Source organism: Mytilus californianus, unplaced genomic scaffold, assembly GCF_021869535.1.
Source record: "Mytilus californianus isolate M0D057914Y unplaced genomic scaffold, xbMytCali1.0.p SCAF_5, whole genome shotgun sequence".
Lineage (NCBI taxonomy): Eukaryota > Metazoa > Mollusca > Bivalvia > Mytilida > Mytilidae > Mytilus > Mytilus californianus.
The window spans coordinates 94,727,108-94,753,207 of record NW_026262701.1 but is presented as its reverse complement, the minus strand read 5'-3'; the positions used below and the strand labels follow the sequence as shown (position 1 = coordinate 94,753,207).

Sequence of the window (26,100 nt, the reverse complement as noted above, 5' to 3'; positions counted from 1 at the left end):
ACAGGGTCTCACTTTTTCTTTATTATTGTAGCTCAAAATACAATTTAAATATTGATCAGAATGCTTGAAAGAGGCTATGCTGCAGCATTGATGTTTACCCAACATTAGGTTGTATTCATATTTCTATGATGTCTTAACACTAGTAACTTATTGTGACAATATTGATCCTAAGTTACTTATAATTAGAGAAGTATAGTTAATATCTCAACTTTGAATGAAAAATTTTTAAAAGGAAACCTTAAATCAAAAATTCTAATTTCAATGAAAAATCTGGCCAATCAGGCTGAATAAGGGCCTGTTCATTTGCTATTTCAGCCCAGGTCAGGTGGCATAATTTAGGATGAGTAAATATTTTAACATTAATATTTAGCATTGTATTTTTAACAGATTAAGTTGAATCGTATTCAATAAACTGAAGTTAATCTAATAATGTGAGAGAGTTTTGCTTAATCAAGGAACATAATTAAGAAACATTATTTATTAAAATTGAAAACATTTTTTAACTTGACTTATTTCAAGATTTACATAATAATGTATTAATATTTCATAGAAGTATAAAAGAAAAAAAAATCTATAGTTACTAACTTCTACGTCATTTGGTCTCTGTTGGAGTGTTGTCTCATTAGCAATCATACAACATTTTTCTATATCTATATTAAAATAATTTAATTTTGGATGTAACGCGTCTTTCGATTGGCTGACGTTGTTTTGTGTATCAGCTCATACACATAATTCTGTCATGTGACCTTGACGTCATCAACGTTTTTTCATGATTTACTCCGGTTTAAATGGAATTAAGAATTAAATTATAAGAAATGACTGTAATATTTTTTCTGTCTATTCGAAATAACATAAAAAATGTGGTGCACACTTTAAAATAACCCGCTACGCGGGTTATTCAGTGTGCACCACATTTTTGATGTTATTTCTTCATAGACAGAAAAAATATTACAGTCATTCCTTAAGTAAAATAAAATGTATTACAGTATTGGACAGAAAATAAAAAATAAAAATAAATAAAAAGACTAATAAATTTATACAGTTGCATTCAACTTGTACAAATTACTAAGCAAACACTTTTGCTATTGGTTCCATAAGTGAGGGTAGATTAGAAGTTCTCACTTAACTATAATACCCTGCTGTACCCATCTATACTGACCCGAATTACTAATAACAAAACCTACTTAAAAACCTAATAACCACATAAACAAATACCCTGCTGTACCCATCTATATCGACCCGAATTACTTATAACAAAACCTTCTTAAAAACCTAATAACCACATAAACAAATACCCTTATGAACACAATGAAGTAATTACACTATGTTATGTGGATTCATTATTATTTGTGATATACCAACTTTCACGGATTTCGTGGGTACAGGTGAACCACTAATTCAAATGTTCAATGAAGTGCAAATTTTCTTTAGGTTTGTATGCAGACTTTGGCATTCCACGAAATCAAATCTCCATGAAAATTCAATTTTTCCTTTATCCATGAAAATTGGTATCCATGAAAACAAATGAATCCACAGTTTGCCTTTAATTGAAACATCACGAAAGGATTGATAAAGATGTTGTCACCTCCATCATTTCCTTGACAACATAAAATGTAAACAATTCATAGTGAAGTTATAACAAGTGAATACCACTTTAATAAACATGATACATGATATATATTCATTAATACAAAGAAAAAACCTACTTTTTATAAAACTTTGTATAACATTTCTAATAATAATAACTATAATATTTCTTGACAGTTTTAATTAAAGGCATTTATAAGCAAAATCTGAATACAACTTTAACTTTTTCTAAAAAAAATATACTGATTAAAAAAAAAAATTGAACATTTGTTAAGCAAATAATAAATGATGGCAAATAACAGCAAACCAGTATAACTTTTTTAAGGGCATAAGATACAGTTTTGATTGTACAATCATTTTTTTACAAAAATCTGCATACAAGCTATTTTTCACTTGGTCAAATCAAATATGTGATAAAAAAAATATACCTTCATGTGCTAAATTAAGAGATAAATGAGGTTGAAATTTTAGACATTTACTTAAAATTTTGGTTTCTTGGACATTTCTATCCTTTGGACAGACATACCTAACACATGGGGATTTTTGTAAAAAGATTTGGAATATCTTCTTTACAAAAGTATGCTCTTAATTTGTGTAACAATTCTTTGTAAATAATTCATTTTTATTAATTTTTTATGATTTTAGAAAATGCAGCATTTGTTGCTGCACATTTATCTAATTTAAAAAAAATTCATCAGTGATTTTTATAAAAATTTGTACAAATAATCTTCACAAAGTATCAAGTCAAATATCATTTTAATAAAGTGGGGTCCATGTACTCATTTCCAAGCTAATGATTAAAAGAAAAATGCATTTGTTTTGGATATGTCACAGTTTGACATTGCGAAAAATAGCATTTTACGTTAGCAAGATCATTACTTCCCCTGTAACTGTATTGTATGCCCTTAAGAAGTGACTTCATAAAAAAAATTCTGAAAAATTATTGAAGGTGGAATTTAGTTTAGATTATCTCCCTTAGACTACACAGATACCCATTTTTTATTTCAAATAAATTTGACTATTTTAAAAAATATTTATATAGTAATGTACAATAAATTTCTGACTAAAAAGATTAAAAAAAGCTTACGCACAAGATGTGATCAGTAATTAATTAATTCATGCAAAAAAATAAGGGAACAAATGCACGGAAAGCTTGGACACCTCATAATATTTTTCCTGTGGGCGAAAGGGGTGGAAGCAAATACAATTTTGTTACAAATGAAAATAATAAAAATAATCTGTCGTTAGGTATACAAAAAGTGATGTTCAACCCTTCCCCACTACATTTTTTTATGGAATAGCCCTAATTTCCTACAACTAGAAAATGACTAGGCATATTTGTCATCAGATTTGCTTCTTTTTTGGGACATTGAAATTTGTTTTTGGCAAAACTTGAACTGTAATATACTACAAAATCTGTTTAAAGACAACATTTTTACTTTTTCGTTTTAAAACTATTCAAATCTTAAATGATTTTAAATAATTGAATGAGTTTTGACCATAGATAAATTTAAGTGTTTTATATTAACAGTAAATATATATTCATATAGTTATCCTTGAGTATTTTCACAAATTAAATTAATTGAGATGTTCCAACTTTTACTATAAAATTACTTGATCTTCTGAATGGAAAAAAATACTAAATCCTTTCAAGAAATCTTTTTGATGCAATAACAGTTTAATTTTGTAAAGCACATGGAGGCAAACATTCTGTTTTTGAGAAATTCCACAGCAGAAGATGGCAAAAACTTTAAAATTGAGAATATTATTATTAATTTCAAAACACTTTAACATTTAACTCCTTAATTATTATTATCTTTTTTGTGTTGATGTAAAATTTCACATATCTTATTCTAATATGAAATGTAAGCAATTATAATAAACATTTCTCGGTTAAATAACAGTAACTGAGTAATTCAGAGTAATCTCCCTAATCTATATTTTTGGGAACAAGGGATTTACAATACCTTTTAAGAATATTGAATTTTAGTTCAATGATTTTTTGAAGAGATAACAGAGTATTTATAAAACTACAATGTGTCAAATATACTTATTTGCTGAAGAAAGACTAATAACAATAATGCTGTTTTGACAGACTTATTTGCTGAAGAAAGACTATCAACAATAATGCTGTTTTGACAGACTTATTTGCTGAAGAAAGATTATCAACAATAATGCTGTTTTCACAGCAAGGAGGAGGTGTGATAAGAACTTTTATTTTGAAAAAGCAAAACGGTAAAATTCCTCGATCTTATTTATCGCCTCTATCGATAAATGAAAAAAAAGATGATACCTTAGTATCCTAAAGTTTTAGTACAAAAATGACATCTGTGATGTCACTGATATAGAAAATCTACATATTTGAACTAAAATATCCATTTTATACATAGTTTTTGTTATACTGAATATGTGCATCAGACCAGACTTTACAAATATCCACAAGCACTACATCAAATGCTAGTAAAAGTTTTGTCTAGCCAGTCTCGCAAGCCATATAAATTTTAAGAAATTTGATAGAAGACCGATTTTCAGACTTGTAGGTTAAAATATTTTTGGAAAGACTGTCAGACTAACACAAAAAAATTTTTACTCAAGAATCATCATTGTACAAGACATCTTCTGGCAAAAATATCTTTTTGGATAATGCTGTTTCTCATATTTTAATATAAAATACAAGAACTCAAATAGAAGGTACTTAGGCAACTTTTTCAGTACATCCCAAATGTAAAAATATGAACAACTAAATTTAAGCCACATGTAAAAGATAATATTCAAAAATTAAATGTGAACATCTGACAGGCAAATGATACTTTCTGATTTTGATTTAAAGGATCCAAAACCATGGTCTTATCATACCTTCTCCTTTTAACAAAATTGTAAAATACTATATAAAGTCAGCTTGATAATTTAATATTCTATGAATAAAAATTTTAACAACTAGGAAGCACTTATATTAAAGCAATAAATGAGCACATATAAAAAAAAAACATGTTTAGAACAGATTAAATTTATGGAATAAGAATGTTAAACATCTTTTCTCTATAAAAACCCTCAGAACTACGCTGGAGGTCATGTATGCATGAAGTATCTCATTTTCACTACCATTATGCAGAATAGTATTAACTGATACCATGCATATATAGCTATAGTTTAGTTCTTTTATTTGATATCAGTATGAATAAAAGGAGATGTGGATATACTGGTACATCAATGTGACCGCAACTCACAAAAAAATTGGTTTTGTTGAAACAATGTCTAAGGTAAGCCAATAATTCATGGCTAATAGTTAGTACTGTACTATTCATGTAATGCAAGCTTAAGGATGTTCACTACTCTGTTTCAAAATAACAAGTTTTTTGAAAGACTGTTATGAATTGATAGTATATAAATAAAGGAACTAAAAAAGCAGAAAAAAATGATGGGTCTGTGTGCTTTTTTTCGAGATATAAGCCATTGAAAATCTAGCGGGAAATGATTCTCTCTAGATTTTTCATACATTTAACATTGACACCTTTTGTCTTTCAAAAACAATGAAAAAATAACAAGGATTTAATAAGATTTTCAAATATGGCTCTTTAAACTATATGTAATAAAAAGATGAAAAGAAAAGTAGGGGTTAGCGGGCAAAATTGTTTAATGGCACTAAATGGATAAAACCAGAGGATTCCGAAAATCTGGCAAAAATTCAAAAACAAGAGGAGCGAACATCCTTAATTGAGGTTTTCCATGCACATATGTACACATAGCTGACTTTTGACACCAACGTGACCAAAGAGGGGAATAAAAGAAAACAAAGTTCATCACATCCAGAAATAAATCTATTCCCATGCAATACCTTGTTAAAGTACATATACCCTCAATTACTATTATGGATACTGAAAAAAAAGCTGCACCAAATAATCCAGAATTTATAGAAAAAAGTACATGACATATTGTCAGACATTTTCTTACGGTTTGAATGAGATTTACAGTGTAATGAATAGAGAATAATGGCCATAAAAAATAATGAATTGAGAAAATGATAAAAAAAATCTACTAGGTCCCATAATGAATTTGGAATTGGGAATTATGACCTCTAAAACTACTTATATTATAATTAATAATAACAAAGATAGATAAATAAAATAATAAATGCCATATGATAAATCCCACCTTCACAGAAACCAATTCAGACCCTCTTTTTAACTATGTTATGATGAATATAAGTGCAGATATTATATAGAATATCTAAAATTCATACTGAAAACTTAAATTTCACTACTTTTTCTATATATGCTTAGAAACAAGACTTAAAGTATTTACTGAAATGAAATATGTTATTATTTAAATTTGTATATAATTGTTTGTTGGGGCTATTCTAGAAAAAAAGATAATGGCGAATTGGACAGCACAGTATATTTTAAAACATGAGTTGATTAAGATCAGGACTTTCTTTTACTATATAATACACTTGAAAATCCTATTACAGTTGTATGAGTGGTAATGGGAAAAAAAGTCAAAACTCCTTCCCCCATTTAATTTTTTTTCTGGAATAGTCCTTGGGCCTTTGAGGATAATTAAATTTGATTTTCTAATAATATTTGAAAATGATGACATACAACATATCTTTGGGAACGTAACTCATGTAAATATGTGATAAACATATTTTCTTTTTACAATTTTAAAACTGATATGAAAAATCAGCTAATTTGTCTACTCAATGATGTAGTATTGACTTGGATGGAGAGTTGTCTCATTGGCACTCACACCACATCTTCTTATATCTACTTATCTACTGAAAAATACCACAGGGACATTCAAATTCATAAGTCAAAGATAAATTGACATGCTATGACAAAAAACAAAAAACAAATTTATAAGTTATTTGAATGAAGTCATTTTGTCTGATTTTACAGTACACAGAACTATAGAATTTACATTTTTTCAAATAATTAATTAGCAAAATCAGAAAGTGATTTCACTATCCTTCTGAATTTTATGAACAAAATATAAAAAATAAAACGTACAGGATTTCAAACAATGAATCAAATTCTGCATGATTCGATATTGGAAGTTGTGCTTACAAAAGACTAAAGCGTATTACAAAAAATATTGACATAAATCTAAAAAAATGTTTAAAAAGCAGTAAGTTACAACCTTCAGAGTATTATGGATATTATCATAGAATATATTAATAATAAAAAAATTATAAAATATAAATTACAATCTGTGTATATAAAAATGATGCAACAAATAACGGGTATGCATTAAATCAAATTACAAAATTTTGAATCATCATCCTGAACAAATTAAAACAATGCAACAATTAACAGTAGAACCAGGGCGGAATAAGGATTTTCAAAGGGGCATTATTTTCATGGGAATTTATAATCTACTGAAGTTAAAAGAGATTTCAAATCAACCAAGTTTGACTCATTAAAAAAAATAAATGGGAAATGTGTCCATGGGCATGATGGGACACAGATGATGCCCCCGCTTGCATATCATATAAAGTTATAAAGGGACATAACTGATCAACGTCAAAAAAGTGACGCTACCCAAATTTGTAATTGATCTGAGTTTTGTGGTAATAAGCATTGTGTATAAGTTTCATAATATTTGGTTGAGGCAAACTAAAGTTAGAGAACGGAAACCAACTTTGGGACGACGTACGTATGTACAGACGGACAAGTTGAAAACTTAATGCCCCCTCCACTATGGCAGGGGCATAAAAAAACATTGAACAAACAGGAATTTTTCCAGGACTAAATAATACTTCAACTTATCAGAGATTTTGATACAGCTCAGAAAAATGCCTTACAAATTTAAAGAAGACAGAAATTAATGACAAATCCCCCCCCCCCCCCCCCCCCAACACCACCACCATCCAGACCCTGATTTGTAGGATATATATGTGAGAAAATACTATAAAATACTTGGAAATACTAGAATATATATAAAAGGAGCTACACTTTTATAGCAATTTTTAAACTTGTCTGAGTCATTAACTGGCTATACATATTCATTAAAAATAAGAGTTAAGTATAAAAAAATCACAACATAATCTTTTTTGATTTCTAAAAAAGAAAACCGAAGAACAAACATTTACATATACTGAAAAGAGTGTGCCAAAAAAAAAATATGAAACAATATCACATTTCCATGTTCAGTATATCACAAATTAGATAAAAAGACAGGAAAACATAATGCCAAACTGAACAAATTAAAACAATGCAACAATTAACAGTAGAACCAGGGCGGAATAAGGATTTTGAAAGGGGCATTATTTTCATGGGAATTTATAATCTACTGAAGTTAAAAGAGATTTCAAATCAACCAAGTTTGACTCATTAAAAAAAATAAATGGGAAATGTGTCCATGGGCATGATGGGACACAGATGATGCCCCCGCTTGCATATCATATAAAGTTATAAAGGGACATAACTGGAGAACGGTAAAAGTGACGCTACCCAAATTTGTAATTGATCTGAGTTTTGTGGTAATAAGCATTGTGTATAAGTTTCATAATATTTGGTTGAGGCAAACTAAAGTTAGAGAACGGAAACCAACTTTGGGACGACGTACGTATGTACAGACGGACAAGTTGAAAACTTAATGCCCCCTCCACTATGGCAGGGGCATAAAAAATCATTGAACAAACAGGAATTTTTCCAGGACTAAATAATACTTCAACTTATCAGAGATTTTGATACAGCTCAGAAAAATGCCTTAAAAATTTAAAGAAGACAGAAATTAATTACCCCTCCCCCCCCCCAACACCACCACCATCCAGACCCTGATTTGTAGGATATATGTGAGAAAATACTATAAAATACTTGGAAATACTAGAATATATATAAAAGGAGCTACACTTTTATAGCAATTTTTAAACTTGTCTGAGTCATTAACTGGCTATACATACTCATTAAAAATAAGAGTTAAGTATAAAAAAATCACAACATAATCTTTTTTGATTTCTAAAAAAGAAAACCGAAGAACAAACATTTACATATAGTGATTATCATATACTGAAAAGAGTATGCCAAAAAAAAATATGAAACAATATCACATTTCCATGTTCAGTATATCACAAATTAGATAAAAAGACAGGAAAACATAATGCCCCCTTCTAATGTAGGTGGGGCATAACAAAATCAACAGTAATACATGTCTGAAGACCTTGAAATTCAATTTAACACAATAATTTAATATTGAATTACAAAATATGCGGTAAAAATCATGGAATATTTCCTTTATCTTCTCGTCTTGTAAATATGAATGCTATCCAATTCTTTATGAACCCATTGTTATGTATATTATTTTTCACAGTGAAACATTTTGTTCTGAGCCCTCGTCGTGAAGCCTGATGGAATTCTTGTGATGTCGTGTTCTGGCTAATCAACACTATCTGGTAGATAAAATTGCACAACATTAACATGGAAGCCATCAAAGTGTAACATGCAGCCACAAAACTTACAGCTGTCCTGGAAACAAAAAAAGTTGGAATGTTATTTTTGTACATGTATCACACAAATAATGTTTAATAGTAAGGCCAGATAAATATATATTACTTAATGTCACATCATGAACAAAATTGTACAATTTTGTTCACAAATTGGAATTTTGTGAACGTAGTTACACTTACCTGATATCCTTACATTATGGATTATCTTTCCGGTATTTGGTCACATCTCGCTCAAAACGCTTGACTGATCAAGAATTCAAACCTCTCGGTGAATCAGTCCAAGCGTGAGAACCCCTTCAGTATTCTCCGGCGAAATCCAAACAGATTGCCAAAAGAATTACTAATGGGGAGGAGGTGGGTAGTATATCAGGTAAGTGTAACTACGTTCACAAAATTCCAATTTGTGAACAAAATTGTACAATTTTAATATTACTTGTTACACTTACCTGATATCCTTACATTATGGATATCCATAGATTCTAAAGCAGTCCCAACTCAAGCGGTGGACTGTAATTCTTTTGTTCAAATAATGTACACTATATTACACTATATACAAAGTCTAAATGTTTGACTTTAAACACATTAAATAGATGTCTTTTTCATCTCACACACAAAGGTTTAAAAACTTGCATCGCATCTCGTCGGATATGAATACTTCCAACACTATACAAACTATATTACAAGTTAAAAAACTGTACACATTTTTCTTCTTTTTTTTTTTTTTCGAATTTTATGTATTTTTCTTCTTTTTTTTTTTTTTTTTTTTTTACTTCGATAAAACATGAGGGTCTATGTGACGTAAGTAAAATTTGGTGAATGTGGATTCCCTGCTCCAATCAGCAGCTTCCATGATGTTCTTCATTGATGCACCTTTATAAAGAGCCCAAGAAGGACCAATAGCTCTTGTCGAATGAGCCTTAACAGATTTCTTTTTGTCGTTATATGCCATCTGAATGGTACTCACAATCCATGATGAAATTGTTTGACTTGAAATTGGCTTATGTGGATTACTGATTGCTAAGAACAATTTACTATCTTGTCTGTTTTCACCACGAAAATTGTCAGTGCTCTTTAAATAGTACGTTAATGCCCTTTTAGGGTCAAGAAGCTTTTCTGCATCAAAGGCAGGTACAAAAATCTTAGCACCAAAATGTCCAGGACGGTCTTGTTTTGACAATCCTTCTCTAATAAAATAAACTCCTCTGCTATGTACAGATATATTTCCATCTCCCAAACGTAAGGCCTGTATATCACTGCAACGCCTGAAAGTAGTGATAGCAATTAAAAATACAGTTTTCCATGTGATAAACTTGAGTTCAGCCTTTTTCATTGGCTCAAAAGGCTTTTTCTTTAACATTTCAAGTATTTTATCTAAATTCCATTCAGGAAGTAGTTTGACCCTGGGAGGCCTTGAATTGAAAACACCCTTCAATAAACGAATAATGTATGGGTGTTGACCTACTGGTATTTTTTCAACTGGGGGTAAAACACTTGATAACATAGATCTGTAGCCCCCAATCGTACTATACTGGAGACCACTGGTATACAGACTTGTAAGAAAATCTGCAGTTTCTGTTAAAGAGGCAGAATAGGGATCAATTTCCCTTTCACTACACCAGCCACAGAATTTTTTGAACTTACTAGAATAGTCCTTTTGAGTTCCTGTTCTCCAAGAAGCTGACATGAGTTGTCTAGTTTCTTTAGAAAAACCTCTCTTTTTGAAAATTCTGTTGATAGAGGCCATGCAACCAGACTGAATATTTCTGGGCTTGGATGGTATATTTTTGTTCTTGGCTGATGTAGTAGATTTTTTTGAACTGGTATTTTTATGGGATAATCTGATATCATTTTTAGCAGTTCTGGGTACCAGTGTCTCCTTGGCCAATGAGGAGCTACAAGAATTAGCTGGCAATTGTACCGATTCATGTGTTGGAGCACTTTCGGTACTAGACAGATCGGAGGAAAAGCATACCCGATTACATTGTCCCACGGTATGGACAGAGCATCTATTGCATATGCTTCCGGGTGAGGAAACCATGAACAAAATATTTTCACTTTGCGATTTTCCGCTGATGCAAACAAATCTATCATCGGTCTGCCTAACCTGACAAAAATTTGTTGAGCTACAGTCTCCTGAAGAGACCACTCTGTGTGTCTTATTTTTGTCCGTGATAGAAGATCTGCTAACACATTCGCTTTGCCTGCTATATGTGCTGCTTTTATCTGAATTTTGTGTTCTATTAGGAGTTTCAACAAATCCCAAGTTTTTTGACAAAGCTGAATTGATTTGGTGCCCCCCTGTTTGTTTATGTATTGTACAACAGTCGAGTTGTCGCATCGCAGAAGTACATTTTTCCTTTTCAACTGAGGGAGAAAATGTTGTATTGTTTTCAGTACAGCTTCCAACTCTAGACAATTGATATGTTGAGTTTTCTGTATATCTGACCAGGTCCCTTGGACTATCTGGGAATCCATGTGACCACCCCAACCGTTCGATGTAGAAGCATCTGTCGTTATGGTCACATGAGTTTCCCAGTGTTGTAAAGATCTGCCCTTTGTAATGTTGGCTGTATCTGACCACCAAATCAGATGAGATTTTAGATATTGTGTAATTGGAACATTCAGTTCCAGATTTTGAGAAGTGGGGCGCCAATGACTCAGCAAATAAATTTGAATTGGTCTCATATGAAGTCTTGCATAGGGAATCATCTCTATGCAAGAAGCCATAATTCCAAGTAGATGTAAAAAATCTCTGGCTGTTGCATGTTTTTTCAAGTTCATTACTTTGACTGTTTTTTGTAATTTCAACACTCTTTCTTGTGTTGGCATTACTATTCCTAAATCCAGATGGAATAATGCACCTATATATGTTATTTTCTGTGTTGGAGTTAAAGAGGATTTTTTTAGATTGATTATGAAACCTAACTTTACCAGAAGATTCAACACTATCTCTCGATCCTGGACTAACATGAGAGATGATTGATTTACTAGAAACCAGTCGTCCAGGTATACTACTAGTCTGATGCCTTGTGCTCGTAAATGTGCAGCTACTACCGATACTACTTTGGTAAAAACTCGAGGAGCTGATGTTGGACCAAACGGTAGAGCTGAAAATTGTAAGCAAGGGCTGTTTTTTACACAAAACCTCAGATACTGTCTGTGTTTTTGAAATACAGGGATATGCATATATGTGTCCTTTAGATCGAGAGATATTGCCCAATCCCCTTGTTTTACTACATTCAAAACTGTTGACAGAGAGTCCATTTTGAAGTGTTGTTTTCGGAGATACCTGTTGAGGGGTTTTAAATTTATTACGGGTCTCATGTCCCCTGTTTTTTTCGGAACTAGGAAAAATGTGCTGTAGAAACCGTTTAAAATGTCCGCTTGCGGAACATATTCTACAGCGCTTTTTTCCATAAGTTCTTTTACTTCTAAATGTAAAATTTCTAAATCTTTTGCAGGAACAGAAGTTATTTTTACTCCTGTTTTTGGAGGAAACTGTTGAAATTCCAGTTTGTAGCCCTCTTTTATAATTGATAAAACCCACTGATCGTTTGTTATTTTTGTCCATTCCTTTAGAAATAAGCTTAAACGACCCCCTACAGGTATCTCTGGAAGCAACATTTGCACATGAAAGTTGCTTACCTTGATCTGATAGTCATTTCTTTTGTTGCCCCTTGGCATGAAATGGGTTGTTAAAGCGACGAAAATTGTTCGTTGTACCAGAACTCTTGTCGTCTTTATCTGGTCTTGTTACTGTACTAGTTCTTTGTACTGTACGCTGTGTATTAGACTTAGCACCTGTGAAAGTAGAACCTTGTGCATTGTCAAATTTTGGTTTCTTAGACCAATCATTGGAAAATTGATTGCCTGTAGCTTTCCTTTTCACTGAAAAAGTTTTATTTACATGTAATTCAGGCAGTAACTCTTTTAATTGTTTATTTTTGTCAACCCTGTCTTTAAGAGTTTGTTCCATATTGTCACCAATGACACCTGACTTTGTCAAAGGTAATGATACAAGTGGATGCTTAAGCTCTTTAATATCATTAAGACCTGTGTCCTCTAAAGTAGCTTTTCTACGAATTAAGTGGTGAAATGCACCAGCCCGTGCCACTTGGTCCAAAGATTTTGTAGACATTGCAAATATGTCTCTTACAAGTTGGATAGATTTGTCTAGATTAACTTCATTTTCTGACAAAGTATTTAACAAATTGCCCAAAGCTTGTTGGGTGTATGCTGTAGTAATTATCCCCATGCGTGCAGCTACCTGGCCTTGATATGCCAACTTTTCAAGGGATTTTAAACAAGGATTGTATAAATTGCTTTTCTGGCTTACTGAATAAGCTTTAGCACCATGTTTTTTCACTAATAAATCAGGTACCATATTATCTAGACTAGGTACTTCTAAAATATCACTAGTTTTCTCGTGAACAGGAAAACTGTGTCTATATTCATCATTATAGGCTGTCAACCTTTCTGGATTTTTACACCTCCAAGAACCAGATAAAATATCAATTTGACTTTTGTCAAGAATAAGACCTCCAGAGCTTGTCTCTTTTTTAGTCTTAACATCATCCCCAAATAAAGATTTTAAGTGATCATTATTGTTCTCATCTGAGTCACTTTCATTACCATTCACATATTTACTGAATCTTGATGAAGATTTTTGAGGATTTTCAGTTTCACTTTTTAAAGAAGACTCATCTTCTGATAGTAAACCTATGTCATGTCTTTCTCTAAGGCCTGGTGCCAAAGATACGACATCTTCATTTTCCCTTTCACGAACTGAATCTGTTGGAAAATGTTCATGGTTAGAATCCTGAACAAGTCTGTGCGCTCCTGAAGAGCCACTATCTTGTTCAGATTGATTCTGACAAGGTCTCTGCTCACCTGACGTGACAGTATCCTTGTTTATATTTATACCATCGTTTGAACTAAATAAATCAAAAAATTTATCAAACCTGGTTTCTATCTGTGAGAAACGGCTTTCCCATTTCTTATTCAGTTCCTCGACCTCGTCCTTTTTCTTGGACCTACGGGAACTGGTCTTTCTCGAGGCTTTTGGCTCCGCCATTTTATCCCGAGCATCCCCTGCCACTGATGATTTTGGACTGCTGGCAGTAGAAAATACCTCGTCTTCACTGAGCATGTGATGAACGGTAGCTTCCGTCATCCTTGCACGCATACGAAAACTTAATTTGCAAAAACTTGTGTCTTAGACACGTTAATTCTGACGAATAAAGAAACGTGACCGCTTTGGATTTCGCCGGAAAGAATACTGAAGGGGTTCTCACGCTTGGACTGATTCACCGAGAGGTTTGAATTCTTGATCAGTCAAGCGTTTTGAGCGAGATGTGACCAAATACCGGAAAGATAATCCATAATGTAAGGATATCAGGTAAGTGTAACAAGTAATATTAAAATTACTATTCTTTTTTTTTTCTTTAGTTTATTGGGGAGATATTTTGACTTTAATATTGCTTAATGTAAAAAAAACATTATTGGAAGGCATAAAAAATGGAGTCAGGAGTCAGTCCTGTTAACACAAATAATTTTTATCTTTGTCTTAATTTATATTTAATACTTTTGTTGCTGTTAAAAATGTAACTTTTTCATTTATCATGTGTAGTTTTCTTTATACCAGTTCTTCATGGGTTAGATCATAGTTCAATTATGACATCAAATTTCATTGTATACTATTACAAAAGCTATACATAATCACATACATTGTCAACAAATATCTGTATCTATACCTTTACTTATTTGTATTTAAGATTATCCTCTAATGATTCAGCTGTTGACGCACATAATATTTTTTTATAGTTTATACAGGTAATGCTCTTTATTTATTATTACACAGAAGCATGTCAGACTAAGTCAGAAAATATATGTACTAAATTTTTCTTAGCTTGCAACAATTGATAAGTCACGTTTACTTATGTGTAAGTTTTGAATGTTACTAGAAATGGGTAATTCTCCAAGAAAATCTATTAAGTTAAATTTAAAGAGATAAATCCCAACCAGACTTAATATTTGCAGTCCTCAAAAATGGGTTTGCACAATGTCTGTCAATTACAAGAATATCACTTGGTTAAAGAAGGACAACTCTTATTAGCTTGCTATTAAAAAAAATGCTGGAATGATCATTAATATGTCCTCTCTTGTCTTTTTGATAGATTCTCAAAACAATAAGCTGTAAACTACATTGATATGTCTTTATCTGAAGTGAATAGCATTGTAGGTCAAGATTTCTTGTCATGCCTAGAAAACTTACCATAACTATCACTTCAGTTCTAAAAGAATGCAGTTTGAATTAAAACCAACAGAGATCAACAAAAATTAATAAATGTATGCACAAAAGAGTATTTCCTTCCAATATTAAAATTCTTTTTTCGTGCATTATCAAATATCAACAAGAGAGGACTCATACACTTTTAATCTACTAATACATCATTAATACACAAATAATTCCTGGTTGTATTTCATTTCTCTATTTGGGGGCATCGGTGGCCGAGTGGTCTAAGTAGTTACTACTGTAATCACTAGCCAGTCAACACCGAGGTTGTCAGTTCGAACCCTGCTCAAGCGGGTGCACTCGACTCCAATCTTAATTGACTAGGATTGTCAGTTTTCCTATCGAAGGTCGTGGTTTTCTCCGGGCACTCCGGCTTCCTCCACCAATAAAAACTGGCCACCACGAAATAGCCCAAAAGTGGCGTTAAAACACCAAAAATCAATCATTTCTCTATTTATCATAAACTGTAGTTCTAACTACCAGTAGTTTATATCAAAATTTACCAGAATAGCTTTTAAAAGATTACATGTTATCCACACATTATCCTGACTCAAAGCTGGACAAAGTTTGCTCTTACTCATATAATTATGCAGTATGCTAAATGAAGAATACAATTTTTTAAAAGTCTTCTGTTTTACATAGAAAGAAAGAACCAACGACATCCTGCAGGCTAGATAAAAAAGATTACACCAAACCACTAAGGGGTTTTATTTTAATTGAGCATAATGGCTGTAGTATAAGAGATACAAAGTATATGGGTCTATTTTTTAATTTCACACACCTGAACTACACAGAAGTTATTATGCTATAATCAATAGCCTCAACATTACTATTTAATCATATCCTTGATTCAAAGATAATCTAATCTATATCATTCAGTTTCTGGTGGAAAGTTGTCTCATTGGCAATCATACCACATCTTCTTATCTTAATTTTTGCTGAACCTGACTTTAAACCTAAAGGGAGCTTCACCTATAGGTACTGGTTACCTGTTATATGACCCAAGGTCTTTATTCTGTTTATTATACTTACTGAAAATCTATATACAGGAATCTACAGTCACTAGGAAACAGGAACCAGTCAAAATACATCTCTGGTGTACAGACTGTAGTCATCGTCAAGTGGAATCCATAAAAACCACAAAATAAAAATAATGCCATGGTCATGATGAATGAACGGTGATTATGTGATCCTATACAGCAATCAATCCTAAAAAATAAACAAATATTGTCATGGAAGATTAAATACAGTAATCAATTCGAAAAATTAAAAATTAAATAAAAATGAATACTTTAGTAGATGGTCTTTACAACAATCAATCCCACAAAAATAAAAAAAACAGAGTCATAACATCCAAAAAGTAATAATCCCAGACACCAATGAATCCTGTTAACTATTACCTATTGCCATGGCAACAAATAACCATATAAAATAATTAATCCTGAACATGAAAACAGATCAATCTTTTTTCAATTCTGTACAAATTAACATGAAAATAAGGTTAATATCAGCTTCATAACCATTTTTTATGTATCAGCAACACCTGATTTTTCCAATTAAATTTTGAAATCTGAAATATCAGTAAGCTTCCTAATGACTATTCATCAATGCATTTTTTCATTCACCATGGTCCTAAAATAAAATACATGTAAACATAATATCACATGTATATATTTTCATGTATTTTTGTTGTTACCAACAATAAAAATACATATGATTACACAGGTGAGATCCTTGAAATTGAAAACAATGAGATTTTGTTCATATCTTGTATCAAAATATGGAAAAATATGATTGTATAGTCAAGTTAGATAAATCAGTAAAAAGTATGGTGGTGTTCGAAATTTTTTTTTAAACTGAATTTGAATCTGGAACAATTTTCTCAAAAAATTGATTAGAAATGTATGATGAAAACAAACCCAATTAAGAAGAGTTAGCCATACTGAAATATCAGTGAAAGTAACCTGAACAATAGCCAGTTGCACGTGGCTAACCCTGGCTATCTAGTTGGGTAAGTTTTCACCATACATTTCTTATCAATTTTCCAGAATTCAAAAATATTCCAGATTCAAATAACTCCTTGTTTATAGTAAAATTCTCTGTACAATAACTTGCATATTCCTTTATATTCCATTTTTGTGCAATAATTCAAAATTGTTATGTTAACATCATTTTAAAGTGAACATGGTGTTTTTGTAATTTTAAAAGTTTTGCTATATAATCATGATAATAATATGGTGCTTGTATGGTGAATATTTACCTTGTTGAAAACATACTGTACTCACAAGCTTTTCATAATATTTTTTTCCCCAAAAAATATAAGTGCAATAATCATATACAAAAATGTAGTACAATGTATCTTTAATACTTACTTCGTGATGTCAGAATTCACAAATTTTAAGGACTAATGGCAATACTCATAATATCTAAAAGCATTTCTAGTGCGACTTCAAAAACATGCTTAAATTTACCTGGCATATTTTACAGTTACAACTATATCAAACTACACATGATGGTTCTCCATGGGGAGAGGTTGTTTAACAAAGAAGATCTAAATTATGTAGACAATACCTACCATACACAATGATGATCTCTGACTGATATACAGGCATTACAGATACTACAATGTCCAGATCTTGGAGGTTTCTTAAAATGACAATTTTCACACCAGATCTTTAACTTCCCATCTACAACAGATACACAAATGGTAAATTCAATGGTTGTTTTAACTAGTCGTATTTTTTTTTTTTTAGAAGCTTTGGCATTGTCATGATTGTAGAGACTCGAGACCTAGTATAGACACTTGTCTTTTGGCTTTTTGTGTTGTTGAGGTGCTGTCTTATTGACTTGAACTCAGCATCTCCTTTTATCCATATTGCACAATGTATCAATATTTGGTGAAATTAGCTTTGTATTTTTAGAACACAGTCCTTTCTACTTTGATCTCGATAAATGAAATGACAAATATACAAACACATGTAACAAATATCAATTCAGGACTAGAATATGTGTCCACAGGACACCATTCCCCACTAGCACTATCAAATTTCAGATTTGTGTAAAGTGAAATCATGTTCAGATCCTAAATTTGGCATATTATTTAAAAAGTTCACATTATAATGAACATGTGTAATTTAAGTTTCAAGTTGACCACAAATTCATGGTAAACTATGTATACCTTAACCAACAAGAGTGCACACGCTGAAATGTCTCGCCTTCTTTACTAATCATTGATATTATGTTGATAGTCCTAAATATAAAGCTTTATTACGACTGTCACATAAACTTAACATTAACCAAGTAAACTAAACATTGACCAATGAACCATGAAAATGAGGTCAAGGTCAGATGAACAATGCTAGGTAGGCATCTACAGCTAACAATTCTTCCATACAACAAATATAGTTGACCTATTGCTTATAGTTTAAGAAAAACAGACCAAAACACAAAAACTTAACACTGAGCAATGAACCTTGAAAATGAGGTCAAGGTCAAATAAAACCTGCATGACTGACATATAGATCATAAAATATTTCCATACACCAAATATAGTTGAACTATTGCATATAGTATTAGAAAAAAGACCAAAACTCAAAAACTTAACTTTGGCCACTGAACCATGAAAATGAGGTCAAGGTCAGATGACACCTGCCAGCTAGACATGTACACCTTACAATCATTCCATACACCAGATATAGTAGACCTATTGCATACAGTATAAGAAAAACAGACCAAAACTCAAAAACTTAACTAGAACCACTGAACCATGAAAATGAGGTCAAGATCAGATGACACCTGCCAGTTGGACATGTACACCTTACAATCATTCCATACACCAAATATAGTAGACCTATTGCATACAGTATAAGAAAAACAGACCAAAACTCAAAAACTTTACTATAACCACTGAACCATGAAAATGAGGTCAAGGTCAGATGACACCTGCCAGTTGGACATGTACACCTTACAGTCCTTCCATACACCGAATATACTAGACCTATTGCTTATAGTATCTGAGATATGGACTTGACCACCAAAACTTAACCTTGTTCACTGATCCATGAAATGAGGTCGAGGTCAAGTGAAAACTGTCTGACGGGCATGAGGACCTTGCAAGGTACGCACATACCAAATATAGTTATCCTATTACTTATAATAAGAAAGAATTTAACATTCCAAAATCTGAACTTTTTTTTCAAGTAGTCACTGAACCATGAAAATGAGGTCAAGGACATTGGACATGTGACTGACAGAAACTTCGTAACATGAGGCATCCATATACAAAGTATGAAGCATCCAGGTCTTCCACCTTCTAAAATATAAAGCTTTTAAGAAGTTAGCTAACGCTGCCGCTGCCGTAGCCGCCGCAGGATCACTATCCCTATGTTGAGCTTTCTGCGACAAAAGTCGCAGGCTCGACAAAAACTATAACTTGATCCAGGACTGATTGAACAGACAGAAAAACGGAGAGACTCACAGACAAGAAAACATAAAGCTGCCTCCTTTTCTTGGGTAAAGATGAGCCACAAATTAAAATGTTTAACAAAGTACAAATTTTCTATAGACAGTCATATCTTAAGACAGGTATAACTTCAACATGTTATTACAGAAAATAACAGGCATACTGTTATTGTGGGAATTCTGACAGAGTTATCTTCTCCTGTCAATGCATGATGCCTTACTATTAAATGGTTATAAATCCTTCACTTTCAGTTATAAAATCTACTCCGCATTTAGGATAAGTCACTGTGCAGATGTTTACAAACAAGGTCAAGCCTCAAGTAACAACATGCTTGTTATTACACTTTCGATGATTTTTTGGGGGAAGACAACTCCAAACTGTAATAACAAGCTTGTTGTTATTATTGGCTTGACATATCTTATTTGTAAACATATTTTCAGTTTTTCCCTCAATGTGCAGTGGATTCTATAACTGGAATTGAAGGATTAATAACCTCTTAATCGTCAGGTATCATTGATGAATTGCTAAAATAATCCAAATACGTGAAAATATTAAATCAATTTCCGCAAAAAAAAACAACATTATTAACATGATCATGATTAACGAAGAAGTTATCATCAAAATACATGAACTGGTAATCACTGTGCCTACGTTGTTTCACTGCAAATAATAATGTAAACATGTTGAAATCATACTAGATCTAAAGAACAAAACAAACAGTGGTAAATTTGAAAGTATCTGACCCGATTTACATTTCACCCGACGAAAATGTCTGTGATCATGGTGATAACTGAAAGGGGTTATTACAGACGTTGTTTCTTTGTACAATAACGCACATGTGTTATTTCAACACGATTCATGACAGGAGGAGATAACTCTGTCAGATTTCCAACAGTATGCCTGTTATTTTCTGTGATAACTTCTTTAAGTTATACCCTTGACTGATAGATTTGTATGCAGACTTTGGCAAAACCATGAAATCCAATCTCCAGGAAAAAACAATATTTTCTCAATCCATGAAAATTGGTAACCACCAAAATAAATTAATCCACTATAGGATTAAATGCCTTTTTAAAGGAATTTATTGGTGTATAAACTGGACCAAGTCACTCACAAACATATCATAAAAGTCTGAAGGACAGAAGGACTTTTATGATATGTTTGTGAGTGACTTGGTCCAGTTTATACACCAATAAATTCCTTTAAAAAGGCGTTTAATCCTTATAATTCTTCAAAATTAATGATAAGGAATTTAATTTCCACACTCTGAACCTCTGTCACATGTAAATTGTATATTACATTTTATGTCATTGAATTGGCCCGGTGCATGAATATATATTTTGGTTAACGCCAAAAAAATGTACTCCATGAAATTTGCTATCTGATAAAAAAAATTAACTGCAAAAATATCTTATTATCATTCAAATGAATGTTTTGTGTTTATTATTTAATTTAATGATGCACCCAAAGTGAAAATAAATATTTTTAACGTCACTGCCATCTTGTTTACATTGGTTACAAAAAGAAGTTCGGTCAACGTCGTCTATCGAAAAATAAACAACGTCAAGAACAACTACCAGAAGTCATCTCGACCAATCAAATCAAAGTATTCCCTAATATGCAAATCATATAACAATTATAGTAATATATGAATTGTAGAAATCATCTTCAGTGCATTCATCTTTATTCTTTTACTCATAATTAATGCACAGACACTTCTTATACAAATACATACCCTTAATAGGTCTTGAGTCTACCCATGTGACATCTTTCTCTTCAATTTCCTGTGACAACATATCATCTACTCTATCATGAGTATTGTTCTCCAAATTAACAGTCACATGTTTTGAACTTTTCCCCCTTGTGGCATCCTTTATTCCGTGTCGTAATATACTAGGACTTTTCTTTGTTTTGATAAAGAAATATATCATAAGACTGAATGCAGTAAAAAGTAAAATATGTTCCCACAATAATGTCTTTCTAAAGCATATGGTATAAATATGGAAAACAAGAAACATCAACACAACTGATGTCAATCCCCACGAGTAAAAAAACTGAGTTCGAGTTATTTGAGTATTCTTTCTCCATATATAATAAAAACTTAACATAAACACTGGCATTAAAGTCAACATGAAGAATGTTGTGTACGGTCCATTGGTTGATATATAAATACAAGCCACAACAAGACAGCATGGTGCAAAGATGTCCAAGTTCATTCTAACAGCCCCTTTTCCAAAAATTCCTGGAAATCGACATCTGTCATTCAAAGTATCAAAGAACCTTTGAACCATTCCATCTGGTATTTTCTCACACTTAAAACATCTGAAAATATAATTTTGTGATATTATCATACATTTTTGTACATGGCACAAACAAGATAATTTAGTTAAAATAATAACTGGTAATGCTGATTTTTCTCAGCGTATACGATGAAAGACTTTGATATCCCACTTTCAATTTGTATAGTCATTAGATATTATATGATTGAGTTATCAAGAGAGTTTTTTCACCTTAAATAACTAATAATCACTATTAGGTCACAGTGATTCATTTGACACTAGCAAAAGTTCTTTCTTTATTGAATCCCTATGTACTGTATCTGGAAGTTTCATAAAATATCATTTCTATCACTATAATTCAAATATATTAATTTTACTCGGAGCGAGATCAAAAAGAAAGAACCTAAGCAATCATATTCATGTTCATAAAGGAATCGAAAAACCTTTGTGAGCTAAGTCACAAAACTGAACAATTTTGTTATGTTCTTATTGTTTGCTAAATTCTCTACATTACTAGTTACTGTGATCTAGATATTTTGAGCTAAATATTAAAGGGAATTCCTTACTCTAATATGTTGCCATATAGTCTGTCAGTCAACTTTGGTTCCATTCCTATGTAGGGACTAGAAATACCTTTTCTGTAATAATTTCAGTTTATTTGTTTTTTGTTATTATGACCTTGAGTTATTGACCTCAGAATCAACAGAGATCTTTCTCTCATTATACATCTTTATAAGTGACCATATGGTGCCAATTACATGTAAGGTTATGGGGTTATTATCTGAAAACCCCTTTTCTGCTCTTATTTTATGCTATTTTAAGCAACTGACCTTGACCTTTTAAGAAATGATCCAAAATTATTCAGGTTTTTCCTCTCATTCAAGTACCCAATATGTATATTTTGCTGCAATCTAATAAACGGTTATGAGGTTATGCAGGCTTATCAAAATACAGTTTATATCATAAAATTGATAATTGATATGCATTTCTCAAAACAATGATTAAGCCAAATTAGGAATCTTTTTTGAATGTAAGGAATTCTTTGTTCCCACTATTCCACTCAGCCATATGTATTTTTTTCATAATTATATTCTATCAAATTATTTTGGAAAGCAATATTTTTATTCTACAAATTGTGTAACCTGTCAACTATCTGATCCAGAGCCTCACAATCACAACAACAGGCCAGTATATGACTCCTCTCTCCATCTAAATTTTCATATTCACAGCAACACAGTCCGTCTGTTGCTGACATTTTTTTTTTATGTCCTGCTGCAGTTACACGTCTTTTCCGTTACTTTTTGTTTTTTGTTCACCTATAAAAAAAAATCAAATTAATAAAGTTTTTTCTTCAGGTAATGGTTGTTGCTGTATTTTATTCCATATCATATTATGATATTATTTGTGACAATATTCAAGATCATTAATTTAACAACAGAAAATCCATGGTTTTGAATAGAAAACCCAAAAAAATCATTCAAAATATAAAAAGGAACACAACTTCATCTCCTGTAGAAAATTTCTACATATTTGATGGAATTCTGCCAACCTGTTTTCAGAGTAAATTGCAGATTAAAAGATGATATAAGCAGAAATTACTCCATATTTTGTTATAAGAAACTCCAAAAATTACTCATATCAATATATTACTGTTTTCAAGGATTTCATTTTTTAATCATAATTATTTCAATTGTTTCTTCATTTATTGAAAAAAACTATTTTGTGTGATGTATAAGCATGATAAGTTAAAACATTTCATGCATGTATTCCACAGAATATTAAAATTAATCCTTGCATATCCAAATTTATAAAATTCATATACATGCAACTTTAAACCAAGGTAAAACCCCTACCCTGTCTTTGGGGTGTCTATATACATATAATGTACAGTTCATCTATGGTATAAATTCAATTACACAAGAGGTATAAATAGTATATTGGAACTCTTTTTCTTATCCCATATCATACTCAAATCAAAAGTTTGATACAATAATGTAAAATTATTAAAAAAAATTTAAAACAACACTTTATAAATTTCATGCATCTGAAGCACCTTTCTGGATTTACCTTCATCAGGAATGCTCAAAGCTGAATATTTAAAAGATAAGGATGTATATGATTGATTGATTGTTGGTTGCTTAACGTCCAGTGGCAAATATTTCATGCATATTCAGGATGAGAACAAATTAACAATGAATACAATAGGTAGGTTCTGTAATAGGGGCTTACGGGATTAAGGTTGGAGAAATTTAGACTTTCACAGGAAATGAGGGTATATTGGATAGGGACAGAAATTTAGCCTTGCAACAGGTCACCTACGGACCCCTCAAAGTGTTGTTGCAAGGGTTCTTTACGTGCAAAGAGCGTGGCACTCTCTTTACACGAGGCATCAGATTTAACGTCCCCATTCTGACCGGACGACGCAAGGATGTATATGAACCAAAACTAGAAAGTATGTGTGCAAAGAAGATCAGCCTGCTTTGTAATGAACAACTACCAACAAACCAGCAGTGTAACATCAATGCTAAAAACTCTAAGTCTACAGTGGCAACAACTAGCTGAGAGGTAGTACAGATGTAATGTTGTGATGATGTACAGAATAGTACATGACCTGGTAGTGCTCAATACCAACGCTAGAGCAGCATACATCATCAGTAAAATTGAGAATGGAAATGGGGAATGTGTCAAAGAGACAACAACCCGACCATAGAGCAGACAACAGCCGAAGGCCACCAATGGGTCTTCAATGCAGCGAGAAACTCCCGCACCCGGAGGCGTCCTTCAGCTGGCCCCTAAACAAATATGTATACTAGTTCAGTGATAATGGTAGCTAGATGACACACTACACGATTCCTTGTACCATATGCAAGAATATCAACATGCAGGCATTTCTTCTTTTCAGACAGTAAACAGATATGGAACAGCCTTCCACAACATTTGGTGCAAAGTACATTACTAGATACTTTCAAGCAGGGGTACTGAGCTGCATTACCCATAATTACACCATCAGACTGTTGTCAGCCACGTCAACTTGCATCTGTAATTGTTTTCTAGTACCTTTGTTGTCACACCCAGCATGGTTAATAATGCAATAACATTTAATTAAAGGACGGCACTGTATTGGAAAATTCAAGAAGAAGCGTTATTATTTCTACAGTACATATGATAAAAAAAATGCACAATGTCCAACCCAAAAGAAGGAAGTTAGAGTGGACCAGCTTACTGTCAATGTAGAATTTTATCAAGAGTAAAACTACCAGAGATTTAGTAAATAGGGTATAAAATACACACCCAATTTCATCTCCAGTGATGATGAGTTTCTCAGTTAGTTTCACACCCAGTGTGAAAACTGCAACGTAGTTTTAGGCTTACACGACTTTAAGAGTTATACATTTAATCATACATGGTCTATAAACAAACCAATTAATCGTAGTATCTTTTCATCATTTTGATACCATCAAAATAAAACATTTAAAGGGTAAAATATTATGTTACAACAAATTGTTAATTTCAAGGGAGATAATCCCAGGAAGTAAATACAATCCTGTTGAAATACGGACCACACATTTCCGTACTTGTAAGTGCAAGAGAGGTAAAGCAGAAAAGCGCTTCTGACGCACAAAATTGAGTCTGAGACAACTATATAACATATGTGTTGTAGTAGTCTCAGATTGAGTTTTGTTTTCATTTTTAACGCAATGAAAGTTTTATTTTTACATTTCACATTTAGATTGTGTGTAAATAATTACTAAAAATTAGCAAAGAAATAAACTAAATAAACTAGTACACCGTGGCTTCTGATACCAGAAATATATCCATTCCCACTAGGACTAAATTATACTATATATATATCAATATGTTATGTCCCTGGTTCACATTAGTAAAGGACTTAGCTGTAATACTATCTTTTTGTTAATACAAAAGTATTTAAAAGCCACGTGGAAGCACATATTCTTTTTTTTTAAACAATTACTGATTATCGATATAAAGTTTATGCTTTAAATAGAGAAAACCCAAATTATGCATTGCCGGG

General features: G+C 32.0%; 2 protein-coding genes across 2 annotated transcripts; both read right to left on the bottom strand.

Moving 5' to 3' along the window:
* Window positions 1–8,598: 8,598 nt before the first annotated feature.
* On the bottom strand, window positions 8,599–25,588 carry LOC127700282 (palmitoyltransferase ZDHHC23-like). Its single transcript, XM_052203703.1, has 6 exons — window positions 25,359–25,588; window positions 23,210–23,383; window positions 21,524–22,110; window positions 17,902–18,013; window positions 16,359–16,535; window positions 8,599–9,050 (listed from the first exon to the last, which is right to left on the bottom strand). The coding sequence occupies exons 2-6, from the start codon at window positions 23,320–23,322 to the stop codon at window positions 8,804–8,806; spliced, it is 1,236 nt and encodes a 411-aa protein (XP_052059663.1). The 5' UTR covers window positions 23,323–23,383; window positions 25,359–25,588; the 3' UTR covers window positions 8,599–8,803.
* LOC127700281 (uncharacterized) lies at window positions 9,478–14,121 on the bottom strand. Its single transcript, XM_052203702.1, has 2 exons — window positions 12,677–14,121; window positions 9,478–10,293 (listed from the first exon to the last, which is right to left on the bottom strand). Exon 1 carries the CDS (start codon window positions 14,103–14,105, stop codon window positions 12,690–12,692), a length of 1,416 nt encoding a protein of 471 aa, XP_052059662.1. The 5' UTR covers window positions 14,106–14,121; the 3' UTR covers window positions 9,478–10,293; window positions 12,677–12,689.
* Window positions 25,589–26,100: the final 512 nt, after the last annotated feature.

Bases quoted from the DNA above. Each gene is read 5' to 3' on its own strand.
- LOC127700282 (XM_052203703.1), bottom strand. From the start codon at position 23,322: ATGTCAGCAACAGACGGACTGTGTTGCTGTGAATATGAAAATTTAGAT. The intron at 22,111-23,209 runs GTTACACAATTT...TTATATTTTCAG, and splicing joins CTGGATCAGATAGTTGACAG to ATGTTTTAAGTGTGAGAAAA. The intron at 18,014-21,523 runs GTATGTATTTGT...TATCTGTTGTAG, and splicing joins AGACTCAAGACCTATTAAGG to ATGGGAAGTTAAAGATCTGG.
- LOC127700281 (XM_052203702.1), bottom strand. From the start codon at position 14,105: ATGGCGGAGCCAAAAGCCTCGAGAAAGACCAGTTCCCGTAGGTCCAAG.